This window comes from Myotis yumanensis, unplaced genomic scaffold (assembly GCF_028538775.1).
Source record: "Myotis yumanensis isolate MYYU_CA2020_CCGP unplaced genomic scaffold, mMyoYum1.0.hap1 SCAF_6, whole genome shotgun sequence".
Classification (NCBI taxonomy): Eukaryota; Metazoa; Chordata; class Mammalia; order Chiroptera; family Vespertilionidae; genus Myotis; species Myotis yumanensis.
The window spans coordinates 44,754,720-44,771,078 of NW_027223757.1; the positions used below are offsets into that span (position 1 = coordinate 44,754,720).

At 40.8% G+C, this 16,359-nt stretch overlaps 1 protein-coding gene across 5 annotated transcripts in view; it reads left to right on the forward strand.

The window, feature by feature from the left end:
- The first annotated feature begins 2,199 nt into the window (after positions 1-2,199).
- Positions 2,200-16,359, forward strand: part of FBXL4 (F-box and leucine rich repeat protein 4) — a 60,953-nt gene continuing 46,793 nt past the window's right edge. For all 5 annotated transcript variants that reach the window (XR_011471848.1, XM_070418042.1, XM_070418046.1 and 2 more), the window contains exons 1-3: positions 2,200-2,320; positions 14,539-14,646; positions 15,290-15,872. Coding sequence is in view for 4 of the 5 variants with exons in the window: in XM_070418042.1 (XP_070274143.1) it covers positions 15,361-15,872 (512 nt within the window). In the remaining variant the exon portion in view is untranslated. The remainder of the gene's footprint in view (positions 2,321-14,538; positions 14,647-15,289; positions 15,873-16,359) is intronic.

Genomic DNA, 16,359 nt, shown 5'->3' on the forward strand with positions numbered 1-16,359 from the left:
CGTGGGGGTTTCTGGGTGTTAGTAGTTATCTTCTTCTTTTTTTTTTTTTTTAAATCTGAGTGCTGAATACATCAAACTACACTCATATTTTGGTCATTTTCTGAATATGTTTTATACTTCAATAAAAAGTTTATTTGGAATTATGTTAGAAATAAGAAACTGCTTTAGGTAGATTGGGTCTGAGTGCCCTGAAGGCATCAACTCAATTAAGTCTCACCTGCAAACATAAAGGGTCAGTTTTATTTATTTATTAACAAATTCATTTATTATTTGTAATCCACTTTTGACTTTAGAATAGACTGAGATTTATAGAAAAGTTACAATGAGGGTACCATAGAGGGTTCATGTATACCACTCACCTATTTCCCCTTATTCTTAATGTCTTACATTATAATAGTACATTTCTTACAACTAAGAAACCAACATTGGTATATACATTACTATTAGCTAAATTCCACTCTTTATTCCAGTTTCACTAGTTTTCCCACCAATGTCCTTTTCATGTTCCAGGAACCCATGCAAAGTCCCATATTACATTTACTGGTCCTGTCTCCAAAGTCCCCCTCTGGTCTGAGAATTTCTCAATTTTTCTTTTCTTCTCTTTCCTTTTCTTTTCCCCTTCCTTCCTTCTTTCGTTCCTTCCTTCCTTCCTTCCTTCCTTCCTTCCTTCCTTCCTTCCTTCTTTCCTTCCTTCCTTTCTTTCTTTTTTTAAAAATATATACTTTATTGATTTTTTTTACAGAGAGGAAGGGAGAGGGATAGAGAGTTAGAAATATCAATGAGAGCGAAGCATCGACCAACTGCCTCCTGCACACCCCCCACTAGGGATGTGCCCGGAACCAAGGTACATGCCCTTGACCGGAATCCAACCCAGGACCCCTCAGTCCCCAGGCCGTCGCTCTATCCAGTGAGCCAAACCGGCTAGGGCTCTTTCTTTTTTTCATTAACTTGACAATTTGTTCAGGCATTTGGTAGGATATCTGGGTATTCTGATGTTATCTCAAGGTTAGACTGGGTTATGGGTGTTTTTTTTTTTAAATATATTTTATTGATTTTTTACAGAGAGGAAGGGAGAGGGATAGAGAGTTAGAAACATCGATGAAAGAGGAACATCGATCAGCTGCCTCCTGCACATCTCCTCCTGGGGATGTGCCCGCAACCCAGGTACATGCCCTTGTCCGGAATCGAACCCGGGACCTTTCAGTCCACAGGCCGACACTCTATCCACTGAGCCAAACCGGTTTCGGCAGGGTTATGGGTTTTAAGAAAAAATATCACAGGGAGGAAGTGCCCTTCTCATCACACCATGTCAGGGTGCATGTTATCAACTTGGGTTATCACTAATGCTGTTCACTTTCATCTAGCCTAGATGCTTGCCAGGTTTCTCCACAATAAAGCTACCTTCCACTCCTCCATAGTCTTTGGAAGCAAGTCACTAAGTGCTGCTCACTCAAGGGATGTTGACGATTAAGCTTCAATTCCTTTTTAAAATTTACTGTTTTGTATACAATTCATACTGCACATCATATATCAGCTCAGTTCCTATATATAATTTATAAATAAATATCATTATTTTGCCTCTTTAGGAGCAATCAGAAAGCAAGTATGTGTAGTTCAACATCTCGTCATTATTAAATGTTTTGCTATCTTAACAGAAACCTTGTCATAAGATAAATATCACAAACTTTTAAAAAGGTGATATTATATATATTGAAAATAAATAAAAAACGACTAAGGGAGACCATGAGAGCATCTTCATCAGAGGTAATGATCACGGGCTTCTGAATGTTGGGAGGGAAGTGAGCCTGCAGGATTGATTTTTATCTGGGGAGTAGAAATTTGCATAACTTTGGGGAGGAGTAAAGGGTATGCATCTAGTAGAAAACATAACTTTGTTCTACTTTTCCTCTTAGGACTTACCAACTGCAATCCCTATGCATCACCGGATCCACCCACCCTGGACTGAGGAGGCCTACACTACAGGTGGCAGGGCGGTGGGAGGAAGCGGTCATTCCCGCGGTGGACTTGCAGCCGCTGCCCACCCGCGAGTAACTGTACAATATATAGGGCACGCCCAGGACTGGGAACCCTCCGCCTCGGAGAGGGCGGTCCCAACGAGAGCCCCGCCTCCTGGCCCCGCCCCCGCCTCTTGGCCCCGCCCCCTCCGGGCTTCCGTGTCTTCCTTCCGGGTCGCGCCGGGCTGGCCCGCCGCGGTGGTGCCGCAGCGCGGGAGTTTGGGGGCTGCCCTCGTGCCCGGGCCTCCCCGCGCCGCCTGGTCGCTGGCGAAGCCCACGGCGCGCGCTCTCCCGGACCCTGCAGGGTACGGCCCTTTCTTTACTTCCCCCTCCTGCGGGTCTCCATTTTCTTCCTTCGCCGCTGGGGCTGGGCCTGGCCGGGCGGAGCGCCGCGCTTGGAGCTCCTGGGTGCGCGGCCGCGGTCCCCGCCCGTCCCCCCTCCCCTGCCGCCCCCGCCGCGCCGGCGGGGCTGGTTTGGGACCCTGAGAACAGCCCGGGGCCCCGGGCGCTGCTCGTCTCACGAGGCTGCCCCAGGGCGTGAGCGTCGCCGCGGCGGGCGAGCGGGCAGGGCTGTTTACCCCGCGGCGTCTGCGGGCCCTGGGACTCGGCCCCTGGGAGGCCCGCAGCCCCGGGCCGCCGCCTGCGTGTCTGTGCTTGCTGCTCCTGTGTGTGCTCGCTGGGCGTTCCTCTGACGTCCGATGGTGGTTGCCTGGCCGGGCCCATGTCTTCACTCAGGGCTGCCACGAGGTCCCCGCAGCAGCCTCGTGTCTGTGTCTAGGGGTGTCCTGGAGCGCAGGGATGATGGACACCACCCTGCCTCCCTGTCAACGTGTTAGCAAGGGGCGCGGTGTTGGGTTTCCTGGATGGTTTCCCAGGTACTCCTTGCCACAGTGTGGGGGTGCATTCACTAATTGAAACATATACATAATTAGAAAGGCATGACCGTGTAAACAGGTAGTTGTGTGGCAGGGTCTGTGTCTGACTGTAAACCTTGGCGGCCTCATTTAACAGGAGGCGTGGGATCTTGCTTGTTCTGGTCTGTTCCAGGACGCAAGCTGCCTTTACCGCTTCCTGGCGTACACTCCTAGGTTTCTTAAGTTCAGATCATAGGAACATTTTTTTTTTTCCCCTTAAAGTTCACTTTATGCTTCTGTTGTTTGAATTACATGTTATATCTGTTGGTTGAGTAGAGGGAGATTTTCTGATACATCAGTGCTCCTGGAGTCCTTTATTAGAAACTAGAGGCCTGGTGCATGAATTCGTGCACTGGTGGGGTCCCTCGGGCCTGGCCAGCGATCAAGGCCTATGGGGTGGGGGTGGGACAGGGAGCTTGGCTGTGGGAGTGCACTGACCACCAAGGGGGCAGCTCCTGCGTTGAGCATCTGCCCCCTAGTGGTCAGTGTGCATCATAGAGCAGTGATGGCGAACCTATGACATGCATGTCAGAGGTGACACCCGAACTCATTTTTTTGGTTGATTTTTCTTTGTTAAATGGCATTTAAATATATAAAATAAATATCAAAAATATACATCTTTGTTTTACTATGGTTGCAAATATCAAAAAATTTCTATATGTGACACGGCACCAGAGTTAAGTTAGGGTTTTTCAAAATGCTGACACGCCGAGCTCAAAAGGTTCGCCATCACTGTCATAGAGACTGGTTAACCGGTCGTTTGGTCGTAATGGTCCCTTAGGCTTTTATATATATAAAGTTGGGGGGTGGGAGGGACAATACTTATATTTCCAGTGGCAATGTGCATCACCTCATAGTAGGCACTCTAATTGTTCATTGAATTGGACTCTTCTTTCCACACCTCTTTTCTGAGTACCAAGTTTAAAAAGTTTTTTAACTGCTATCCCAAATTTTGGCTTTTCTTGAACCCTGTATTTTCATGCTCTTCCTTTTTGTTAGGATTTGAAAATCGGTTAATTTCTTTTTACTAATGCCATGATCCAGTAATGCGATCATAACCCTCTGTATAATGGCATCTTAAAATGTTGCTAACTGGGTATCTTTTATTTCGAAATATGGTCATTTAACAAAAACTGCCCCTTCTTTTTTTGTGTTAGTTTCATTGCCTCCTCTTCTTACATAATCCATTTTAACTTCATGGTTCTAACTGATATCTTTAGACTGTTTGTTACGTAAATTGTGTATATCCGCCTCTGTTTTCTTCTAGCATTTTTTAATGGTCTTATTCTTCATGTTTAAATCTTTAATCTACTTCAACAATATTTAGGGTAAGAAAGAAAGTAAGGCTCTAATTCCTCCCTCCTACCCCTCAAAAAAAATTGTTAGCCAGTGACCCCATCATTATTTGTTGAATTCTGTTTTTCCCAGCTGATAACAGATACTGTATTTATCCTAGATCATAATCCTTCTTTATCCTTGGAACTTCTAAATTGTTCATTGATCTCTGACTTCCTTTGCTGATACCATGCTGCTCTTATTACTCTGGCTTTATAATGTATTTTAATGTCTTGGGATTCAAACAATGTCTGGCATATTGTAGACACCACTAAATATTGTTGGAATGAGTGCATTTAGTGGGGTAAGTTGGTTTAACCCTTTCTGTGAAGTTTCTTGCCTATTCTTGACATAATATCTTAGCTTGCTTTTCTTATGGTCAGTTGAATCATTAACTGTTGTTGAATCCTTTCACTTGTTAACTCAGAACTCTCCATGTAGAGTTGCTCCTCGGAGTTGTACATGGAGAAGCATGTCTTTTGATTTGCACTGTGCATTATAAGCATTGTGTTTCTCTCCTCATCAGCTCTGACTCAGGACATTATGTACCTAGTTTCAGCAACTCTGAGGGATAAACTTCTATAGAGTGATCCCTGGAACAGCCCATGTCTATATGTATTTTACCGTCCCAACTGGACATCTTCAGTATAATAAATTTTCAATGGTTGCTATAATAGATACTTAGAAACTTTATGAGATCATTAAATGTATACTTTTTAAAAAGTCAAAAATATGTACAGAAATAGCTAAAAGAGAAAGTAAATATGTTGTGTGTCCATCAGCTAGTAAATCCATTCCTTAGAGATTATTACCATTCATTTGTTCTCCCAGACATTAGAAATAAATGTATATAACTCTACATGTTTCACAAGTGGCAGTGTATAATTATAATTCCAGTTAGTAATAATTGATGACAATCTATGTTACTGCATATAACATTCTTTTTAAACTTTTTTGGTATTTCATTGTAAGAATAACCCCCAAATTTTAATATATAACCAATTCCCTATTGATATTTAGCCAATTCAAAATTTATTTCTATTACAAACAAAACTACAGAGATCATTTTTGTATGTACATATGCACATTTGTTTATTTTTTTAGTGTAAATGTTTAGATGTGGGATTGCTGGTTCAAAGGCTATTTTTAAATGTTGATAGATTGTTCCATGTTGCTCTTCAAAAGGGTGTTTTAAGAACAAATTTCTGCAATTTATGAGAATGGTGCTGCTGCCATCTCATTGCCAAGAATGGTCAAGGCTGAGATTTTACTCTACATGCAAGTTAACAATCTCATGGATGCTGGAAGATGACATGAGACTCCTGGGTCAGAGACAATGCACAGAAATAAAAGTAGTCAGAGGATCATCATTTTCTTGTGCTGCTTCCTTGAGCCCTAATTAACACTGGGTGATGTGATGAGGGCCAGATGATTCTAGCACATGCAGTAGATGAGGAGAGGAACCCCGTGCTTAGGGAATCTGAATCTTTCATAATAGGCTGCAAGTAAACCTGCCTAACCTTTGCCCTAGGTCCAAACATTATCTTTATTATGCTGGATAGTGAACAAACCTGCCCTCGCCTCCACAGGGAGACCTTTCTTTATCTATGGAGGATATTTGCTGTAGAAACACCCTTAAAAACATAGTCTGGAACAAAGGCTCTCAGTGCCCCTGCTTATAAAACCGGTGAAGAATTGTCTCAGAATCGTTGCTGCTAAGATGATACAATCATTTTTTTTTCATTTTTGTAATTTTATGGATGAAAAATACTATTTTAGTACTGCTTTAATTGTGCATTTTTTTGCTTATTGACAGAGTTGAATATCTGTAAATATTTATTAGCCATTTGTATTACTTACCTGTTTATATTGTTTGCTTAGTTTTCTGTGGAAGTGTCCTTTTACTTATTGATTTGTAATAGATCTTTACGTGTAATGGCTATTAATGACTTGGCATATCATTTACTAGTATTTCTTATAGTATATTCTTTTAATGCTGTTTCTGGGAGCTTTTGCTGCATGGAAATCTTTACTATGTATATTGTCAGTTCTGCTATTTTCTGTATGGCCTCTGAATTTCCCCTGCAAGGTTATTAAAATACTAGAGGCCCGGTGCACAAAAATTTGTGCACTGGGGGGGGGGGGGCGGGTCCCCCAGCCCGGCCTGTGCCCTCTCGCAGTCTGGGACCCCTCGGGAGATAACGACCTGCTGGCTTAGGCCTGCTCCCGGGTGGCAGAGGGCAGGCCCAATCCCTAGGTGCAGCCCCTGGTCAGGCTCAGAGCAGGGCCGATTGGGGAGTTGGGGCACCGCCCCGTAATGCACAGAGCAGGGCAGATCGGGAGGTTGTGATGCCACCCTCAGTCACGATCAGGGTAGGGCTGATTGGGGGGTGGGGGCACCTCCCCCTGTCACACTCAAGGCAGGGTCGATGGGGAGGTTGCGGCGCCACCCCCTGTCACTCACAGAGCAGGGCCCATCACGGGGGTTGGGGATCCGTACCCTGTCACACACAGAGCAAGGTCGATAAGGGGGTTGGGGAGCTCCCCCCTGTCACGCACAGAGCAGGGCGGATCAGGGGGTTGGGGCGCTGCACCCTGTCACACTCAGGGCAGGGCCAATGGGGAGGTTATGGCTCTACCCTGTCACACACAGAGCAAGGCCCGTGGAGGGGGGTTGGGGCGCCACCCTCTATCACCCACAGAGCAGGGCCGATCAGGGGGTTGGGGCGCCGCCACTGTCACACTCAGGGCAGGGCCAATGGAGAGGTTATGGCTCTACCCTGTCACACACAGAGCAGGGCCCGTGGGGGGTGGGGGGGGGGGGTTGGGGCGCCGTACCCTGTCACACACAGAGCAGGGCCGATCAGGGGGTTGGTGTGCTGCACCCTGTCACACACAGAGCCGCAGGGCGATCAGGGGATTGGGGAGCTCCCCGCTATCAGGCACAGAGCAGGGCTGATCAGGGGGTTGGGGCGCCTTTCCCTGTCATGAACAGAGCAGGGTGGATAGGGAGGTTGTGGCCCTGCCCCCTGTCACACACAGAGCCGCAGGGCGATCAGGGGGTTTGGGCGCTGCCCCCTGTCACGCTGATCCAGCTGCTCCGCTGATCCCGGTGCTGGGAGGCGTATTACCCTTTTACTATATAGGATAGAGGCCTGGGGGCCGGCTGGTTTGCCCTGAAGGGTGTCCTGGATCAGGGTGGGGGTCCCCACTGGGGTGCCTGGCCAGCCTGGGTGAGGGGCTGAGGGCTGCTTTCAGGCTGGTGGTTGTTGACTGAAGCTCCCAACCGCTCCTTTTTTTTCTCTCTTTTTTATTTTATTCTGGGCCAGCTTTAGCTTTGGCTCTAGCTCTGAGGCTTCCGCTGCTGAGCGTTCTATAATCGAAACAATGTATAACTCCAGCTCTGAGATTCCGGCCGTTTGTTTAGCTTCTATATTTGTTACAAAGTTTCAAACTGCCGGCTCAGAGGCCGGCAAGGCAGGCGGGGAACGTTGGAGTCTGCAGTCACTGAAGCAAGCAAGCCTCATGTTTGCTTCCGGCCGCCATCTTGGCTGGCAGTTAATTTGCATATACTCACTGATTAGCCAATGAAAAGGGTAGCGGTCGTACGCTAATTACCATGTTTCTCTTTTATTAGTGTAGATTCTTTGTATATATTCTTTTATTGGATATTTTGTATTACATATTTAGATTTGTTTTAAAAAATGGTTATGATAATATTCTAAATTTACTTTTCTAAATGTCTGGGCATTTTTCTAAGACATTTTTGATAAGCCATCACCCTGTTGTTTTGATTTGACATATCCAGTATAACATACTACATCCTTATTATTTTCTCAAAACTGACAAATCAGTAAGCAAAATGTTTGTCTCCTACAGTGAGTATGAATTTGATTGAATCCATCTTATAGATTACTATATGTAGTGGTTTGTTCTTAGTGGATTTTAATCTTACGAAATATAAAATGTCCTTTTTTGCCCTATTTAATGATTTTTGCCTTGGAGTCTACATTGTCTGATATTACTGTTGCCATCTGTGTCAGTTTTGTGTATACCAGATAGATCTTTATTGCCCATATGTTGATTTTTAGTCTTTCTGTATTGTTTTGCTTTACTTGCCTCTCTTATACACCAAACATCATACAGCTGGACTTTCACTATCCTTTTAATCTTCACTCCTCCCAATTTGAAAGTATGCCTTTATTAATTTATTTGCATTATTAAAATATCTGTTTTTAAAAAGATGATTATAGATTCACATGCAGGTATAAGAAATGGTACAGAAAGATCCTGTGTAGACTTCATCCAGTTTCCTCCAATGGTAACATCTTGCATAAAACTATAGCATATTATACCTAGGAAATTGATACAGATACAATTGACAGACCATACCCAGATTTCATCAGTTTTATATGCACACATGTGTTTAGTTCTCAGCAATTTTATGTAGATCTTGTGACTCCCAAAGCCAAAATACAGAGCCATTCTATCACAAGAATCCCTTTTGCGAAAGAGTTTATCTTTTAATAGGAGATTTTAACTTATTCATATTTACTTTTTTTTCTCCCCTGCAAGTTTTCAAATCTAGAACCATGTATAACTGACTTTCTGTTACTCTCACATCTCCATTTAATAAGGTGAAACCTTGACTCCTTGGCTTCCCCCATTCTTGGCTCTATTGATTTTATTTCCTTTGTACATTACTTCTGTTTTTCTCTAACCATCCCTTTCAACTTTACCACTACTGTTTCAGTGATGATTTAGATTTAATTATAAGGCCACTGGTTACTTTTTATATTCTATCTTCCCCTTTTAAAATTATTTATTCAATCAGGGAAGTTACTACTTTTTTTTTTTACCTTCTCTTTGAACAATATGTGTATACTATTACTTATTGGATGGCTTCAAAGAAGGTCATACATTTGATTCTCACCTACTGTGCTTTGTTTTTTATTATTAAACTAGAGGCCTGATGCACAAAATTTGTGCAAGAGTAGGCCTTCCTTCCCCTGGCTGCCGGCAGCGGCTCCCCTCTGGTACCCGGGACTTGGGCTTCCCTCATAGCCCCAGCTTCGTCCAGAAGGACATCCAGTCTAATTGGCATATTACTCTTTTATTATTATAGATGTTTCCCCTTTTTTTCTATATCAAGAACTTTTTTTTGCTTCATATTTTGGTCTACATGTGCCTTATCTTGAAGAGTCACTGGTTTTATTTCTGTTTATTTTAACTGTCTTCTGCTATCTACTCTGCCAGTCTTCAAAAAAAAACACAAACAACAACAAAAAAACACACAGAACAAATGTTTATTGACATGTACTAGGCCCTAAGGGTATAGTTATAATTAAGACACATTCTCTGAACTTGAGGAATTTATTGTCTGCTAGGATAGAAAATTACCTCAGCATGTAGGGAATGATACACTATGTGCAAGAGCAAAGAAAAAGTAGGTGATAGATAAGGTCTAAACCTGACTAAAGGATGGATAAGAGGGTGCCAGGCTGAGGAAGAGCAAGGGTGTTCCAGGGGAACCCAGCCTTAGTGGCAAAGCCTAAGTGCAGCCTGGTGGTTGAAGCAAGTGTGGGAGAAGACTGGTGCCAGGCAGGTGGAATGTTGTGGTGTATCATTTTATCAGAAAGAGAGCCTTCCTTTAATGGTACCTTAATACACTTGAGAATGAGGAAGAAGAAGACCCAAGAGGAGACTGGGAAGCAGTTATTTGAGCGATGGAAGGAGATATAAGAGCATGTGGTGCCATAGAAAGCCAGAGATGGGGCAGGCCTGCAAAGAAGGCTGGTTATGAGTGTCAGCTCTGCACAAATTCAATTGTAATCCACTCTTCTTGATCATTTCCTCAGTTTGCCCATGTCTTGATTTCTAGACTCAACCAGAAAAGTCCTTTCCTCAACATAGTGTCTCTTGATCAGTTTCAGCAGTATACAGAAATAACAATTAAGGTTTGGCCTGTTTTCTTGATTTGGTACCACATTATGCACTTTTACCTTTTGGTACTATACTACAAGGCTGCCTAAATGCTCTTTTTATCTCTCACTTCATTGACATATCTCTGTGGGATATTTTGCAAGTAAGTATTGTATTACAACTGCCTTCAATATATGACACTACCTTATTGCCTGTTCTTTTTACCATTTTCTGTGTCTTTTCAATTTAAGTCGAGAATCCCCTTGAGTTTTCAACTTGTTTTCCAGGTTCCTTTATCACACTGTGAACCTAGCCTTTGTGTGGCCCTGGCTCAAGTTCATTCCCATTGCCTCCTTTTGCTTATTTCATGAGAAGTCCTTTTCCTTCCTCCCTTTTCCTCTACCAAAGCACAAGCCGTCTTCTCTGCAGTTGCTGCCATCCTGCTTCTCTCCGCCTCATCGACTCCCCATCTCACTTCAAATCTCAGTGGTAAACATATGTTCTCCCTTGTCTGTACCGCTTAATTTCTCTTTCCCACTGTTACTGCTTTCTCTGTAATGGTATTATTTAACTTTGGTAAGCAGTTTATAATATGAAAGACGTAGTTGAAAATAAAGCATTATAATAAAATCATGTCCTATAAAGCAAGTTGTTTCCCAAGGAGTGTGAAGGTCTCAGGATACAGGTTAAATGGCTGTTGTTTTGTATTCCTTGATTATGTGAGTATAAAAGTTCATTGTGTTGCTGAGAAATTCTCCCTTCATAACCATTGCAGATAAATGATTGGATTAAACAACTAATAAAATAAAGGTCCCCCTATTTTTAATTCAGACTATTTGTTAAATGGAAAATGATATTTTTATATGTTACAAGAGTCTTTAAAGAAGCATTTTGAATGAACTGAAAAGAAAATGTCTCCCAAAGATACATTTTTGTAAGTGTCCTTTTGGAAAAATTTAGTGAACAGACTAATATTTACATATTTGCATTAGGTGGGAAAAATAATTTTGTTTTTAAATCCCATTCTCCTCACAAAATAGAGTTATTGTATCTTGTGCATTGGTTTATTGCCCATTAGGATATTCATTGGTTATCACAAATCACCTCCACTCCTTGGCAAAGGTCCAGACAGTACATGGACAGTTTGGACTTCTGCGTTGGTCGCTGCTGTCCACATGTGTCCCGAGACTATGGCTCTATTCCCCCTTTTCAGCTTCATTTCCCAGGGAAAAGTAGATCGAGTTATCCTTTCTCTTCCATATGTTCTTCACCACCAAAACACTTTTATATGTCATATTAGTTGATAGAAAGGAGTTTAGAATCAGTGAAGGGTGTTAATAACAATGGGTTTACGCATTTTTTCTATGCCTTGTTTATTTTTAAAAACAGATTTTTAATTTTATTAAAATTTTTGAATAGTGTTGCTTTTTCATTTTTTTGGTTATTTTTAGCTTTATCTCACAAAAAGTTAACTCTAACGATTATTTATTGTTGGAAAAAATAAAGCATCCATTTACATTTCTCTTGTACACTGAAGATATTTGAACATGTAATACATATATTTATAGTTTGTAACTCACCTTTATATATGTTGCCTCAATGTAAAATTTTATTTAACAGCCTAAAAATGACATTGCATATATGACACTTGCTGTTTTTGCTAGTATCCCATCTCTATAGTGGTAAAAGCTAGCTGGGAAACAGTTATAAAGTTTGTGGTTTGTATGTCAAATAGAATTTGACTTTCACAATTTGTCTCAATCTTTTCATCAAGAATATGAACATTCACATGAATGATATCTAATTTGCAAATGTTTCTTTGGTTTTATAGAACTTTTACTTTCTGATAAATGCCATTTTATAAAGAGAGTGAAAAGAGCTTGGGTGAGCAATTTATAGGCTGTGGAGTAAGCAGTGTTGTCCAAAGATTATACAGTCAAATGCATCCATCCACCTTGGCAGATGGTATTTCCTTCTCTTGAAGATTTCTAGGAATAAAGCATCCAGTCTCCCAAATTAGCTGACCAGTCAGTTGACTTGGATACTTATACATTGTTGTTTATTTCCTAAATTACATTTTTATAATTTAAATTTATTTCATTTTTTTAAATGCTCTAGAAATTTATGTACACTTCTAGAATGTTTTTCATATTCTAGTCTTTTTTTAATATATTTTATTGATTTTTTACAGAGAGAAAGGGAGAGGGATAGAGAGTTAGAAACATCTATGAGAGAGGAACATCGATCAGCTGCCTCCTGTGCACCCCCTACTGGGGATGTGCCCGCAACCAAAGTACATGCCCTTGACTGGAATCGAACCTGGGACCCTTCAGTCCGCAGGCTGACGCTCTATCCACTGAGCTAAACCGGTTAGGGCACTTTTTTTTTTCTTTTAAGAAAGAGAGTTACTGCCCTCACTAGTTTGACTCAGTGGATAGAGTGTCGGCCTGCGGACCGAAGGGTCCCAGGTTCGATTCCAGTCAAGGGCATGTACCTTGGTTGGGGGCACATCCCCAGTAGGAGGTGTGCAGGAGGCAGCTGATCAATGTTTCTCTCTCGTCGATGTTTCTAACTCTATCCTTCTCCTTTCCTCTCTGTAAAAAAATCAATAAAATATATTTTTTTTTTAAAAAGAGAGTTACTAAGTAACTTCTTTGGAAAATTATTCCTCTTAATTTACCTGTGGGCTTATTTTGAAATAAAATATATATGGTAAAAGAAAGAGCTGTATCGTTTCACATTTTGGTGTAAAAGATTTGGTATTTGTGCAGTTGTAAAAATTTTTTTTTACTTGACAGATTTATACTTGTGGTAGGTGAGATGTTTGCATAAGCAAGTGATCTACTATGTAATTATTTTTTCCCACATTTATAACATGACCTGTTCTTCAGCACTGTAAATCTTTAGAAAGGGTTTAACCTCTGTCCTGTGTTGTGGAAGCATCCCTGCAAAGATGGTTCCCATCTGCCCCTAACAGGCCCTAAAGCATTACTGGGTCAGGACTACTTCTTTTTAAAGTTTTTGACTTGGGGATGGAGTATGGATTCTAAACCATGAAGGAAGTATGAACTTAGGTTCACACTGTGTGCATAGTACATGCCTAATAAGGGTCTGATTTTTACTCTGGTGACTCTCCCCCATTTCCTAGGTTGATATCACATCTTGGGCTTCCTGGCCAGTGAGCTAAGTTTTCCTATTCCTGGTTTCATGGATAGGGTGATCTTTGCTGAGTTTTGGCTTTCCAAATGGCACCTGTGGCTTGAAATGCCATTTTTGTGTGAGTGTCAGAAAGTCTCCTTAATAACCACTAAGGCCTTGTAACTGATGCCATGAGTCATATTAGCTTCAGCTCCTGCTTTCTGTCTTTGACTTTCTCTGTTTCTCACAACTGTGGATTTTCCTCACTTATTTCAAGCTCAGCTATTTATTTACTATTTTACTTGTTACATTTTGTCAAGCATTTCACTGGGTTTGGGTCTAGCTGGGATTGAGAAATAGAAGGATGCTGTTAGGTAATTTTAAATTATTTTAGACATAAATTCTTTGTGTGCTTATTACCTTTTCTGTCAACAAGTCAGATACTTTGTTTTTACTATGTGCTGAGTACTTTGAGAACTGAAGATCTTTGGCTAGATTCCCTCCTTCAAGAAATTTAGTTCTATGTAGACCCTTGTGGAACTAGGTTATATATCTGATACAAAGATGGTACCAGCAGATAGCAGAAAATAAGCCTACTTATGTGTTTTATAAATTGTAATGTTTTATAATCTTAGCACTAAAGTTTTCAAAGGCTAGCACATTGTTCTACTAAAGAGACGTTAGTACATCCCTTTTCTTTTACTTAGAAGAAGTTAAGCTCCAGACTTTACAGGTACAAAAATCATGTTTGATTTCCTTGTTTGTGTAGATGAGAGGTTAACTACTCAATGTGAATGGGGTCAGGCCTGGGCTGTGAGCTGGTAGAGCTGGCCAGGAATAATGGCAGATACGCAGAGAGCTCAGTCAGACCTCTTCTAACTGGAGTCCTCTTGATTGTTAAAAATTACAAACTAGTCAAATTTTAAAAAACACTATCTGATCCCAATAAAATGTCTGTTGGCATAGTTTGACTCATAAGCTCTGGGTTTACAATCTCTATTTAGAAAGGATTCATTATTATATTTTAGATATTCTTTCATAAAATTAACAAGATATATTAGCTATTCATAATAGTCCACAAATTCAGAAAAGTGTGACCTATTCAGTTTGAAAGTTCTATCTAACAAGTAGCTGTTTATCAATGATAAATCTTTTGGGACAGTTGACTTCCTAAGTTGAAAATTAAAATATTTTAAAAAATTCTTATCTTACAGGTAAAAGAATGTCACATGTCAACATTTGTACCTGAAGTCAACATGCCATTTTCAGGCTGCATGGACGAGTGCCAACTTTTGCATATCCTGTGACCTTTCTATCTGGGGGTGAGTGATTTTTAAGAGTGGCTGGCAACACACCAGATGCCAGCCCGCCGTAGATCACCCTAACAAATAATGCTAAGAGTTATAAATTAAACACTGTCTGGTGATCTGTGATGTGTAAGGCAGTTAATTTAGTTGGTCTGGATTAACTGTCAGCTCCAGAAAACTATATTCCCATAATGTGAGATCTGTACTCCGCATGTTTTGGCATGAATAATAATTAACAATAGGGAATCACTTGTTAAAAAGTGAAATTAAAAATGTCTAAGATTTTTCGGATTTACAGCAGTATTTTAGTGGTTTACCATATACTTTAAATAATTTTAATTTTTAAAGTTTAAACTCAGTATTTCTTGAAGGATAGTTATAATTTTGTATAAAATGGGAGTTTTGAGATGATACATCTTCCATTGTTTTATAATATTAGTTTTACTTCTCATGTAGCATAAAATTGTATCCATTTCAATATTTAGATTTCTTAAAAATACATCAGATAGATTATACTAGAGATTCACATTTACAGTGAATTTTTTTCTTCAGTTTCATTCTGGGAAATTACATTGGGTAAAAAGCCTGCTTATTATCTCATTTTTATGCATTTTCCTGCTTATTTAAATTATTTTATCAAGCCATTCTATTTTTTTAGAATATCCTTAGAGAGTTTATGCATCTTATGGAAGACACCTGACCTTTTGAAGCTTCATAATTCACATCTGCATGTCACCAGTCTTCCCCATGTTAACAGTTCTGACCATGTTTTATTATCTATGCCTGCGGCGCCGAGCCAGGACAGCTGCGAGGGGAGAAATGATGAACAGCCATAGAGCCATAGAATCAAACATTCGGACTTCCCCTCTGAATGCAGAGGTGGTCCAGTATGCCAAAGAAGTGGTGGATTTCAGTTCCCATTATGGAAGTGAGAATAGTATGTCCTATACCATGTGGAATTTGGCAGGTGTCCCAAATGTATTCCCAAGTTCTGGTGACTTCACTCAGACAGCTGTGTTTCGAACTTATGGAACATGGTGGGATCAGTGTCCCAGTGCTTCCTTGCCATTCAAGAGGACGCCGCCTAATTTTCAGAGCCAAGACTATGTGGAACTTACCTTTGAACAACAGGTGTATCCTACAGCTGTTCATGTTCTGGAAACCTATCATCCTGGAGCGGTCATTAGAATCCTAGCTTGCTCTGCAAATCCGTATTCCCCAAGTCCACCGGCTGAAGTAAGGTAAGACTCATTTTGTAATGATCATGTCATATGGCTGAAAGGTGTTGGTTGTTTTAATGTTGCAGGGCTTGTTTTATTGGAAGCATTCTCTTACGTAATTTAAACAGATTTGATTTTTAAAATGTTCCTTAGTTTTATGATGGGAAAAGAAAGATCACATATATGAAGATTTAATGCATTCTTCATACCCTTAACACCTCACATCATAATATTCAGAGATTGTGAAATTTGTGTGTCACAGAATTTACTATTTACATAATTAATTTGCATAGCAGTGCCTCTTTATTTCTCTTTCTCTTGTTTTTGTAGTTCAGCCTGCTGGTTTTTAAACATATAATTATTTGACTAGTATATTCATGTTTCATTAACCTAAAAAGTGCATAATTTAAAAAAGTACCCTGTTCTCCATGAGCCTAGAACTCATCTCTCCCTCCCTGAAAAAATACAAAAAATGCCACTTTTATCCACTTCCTTGGCATTTTTCCAG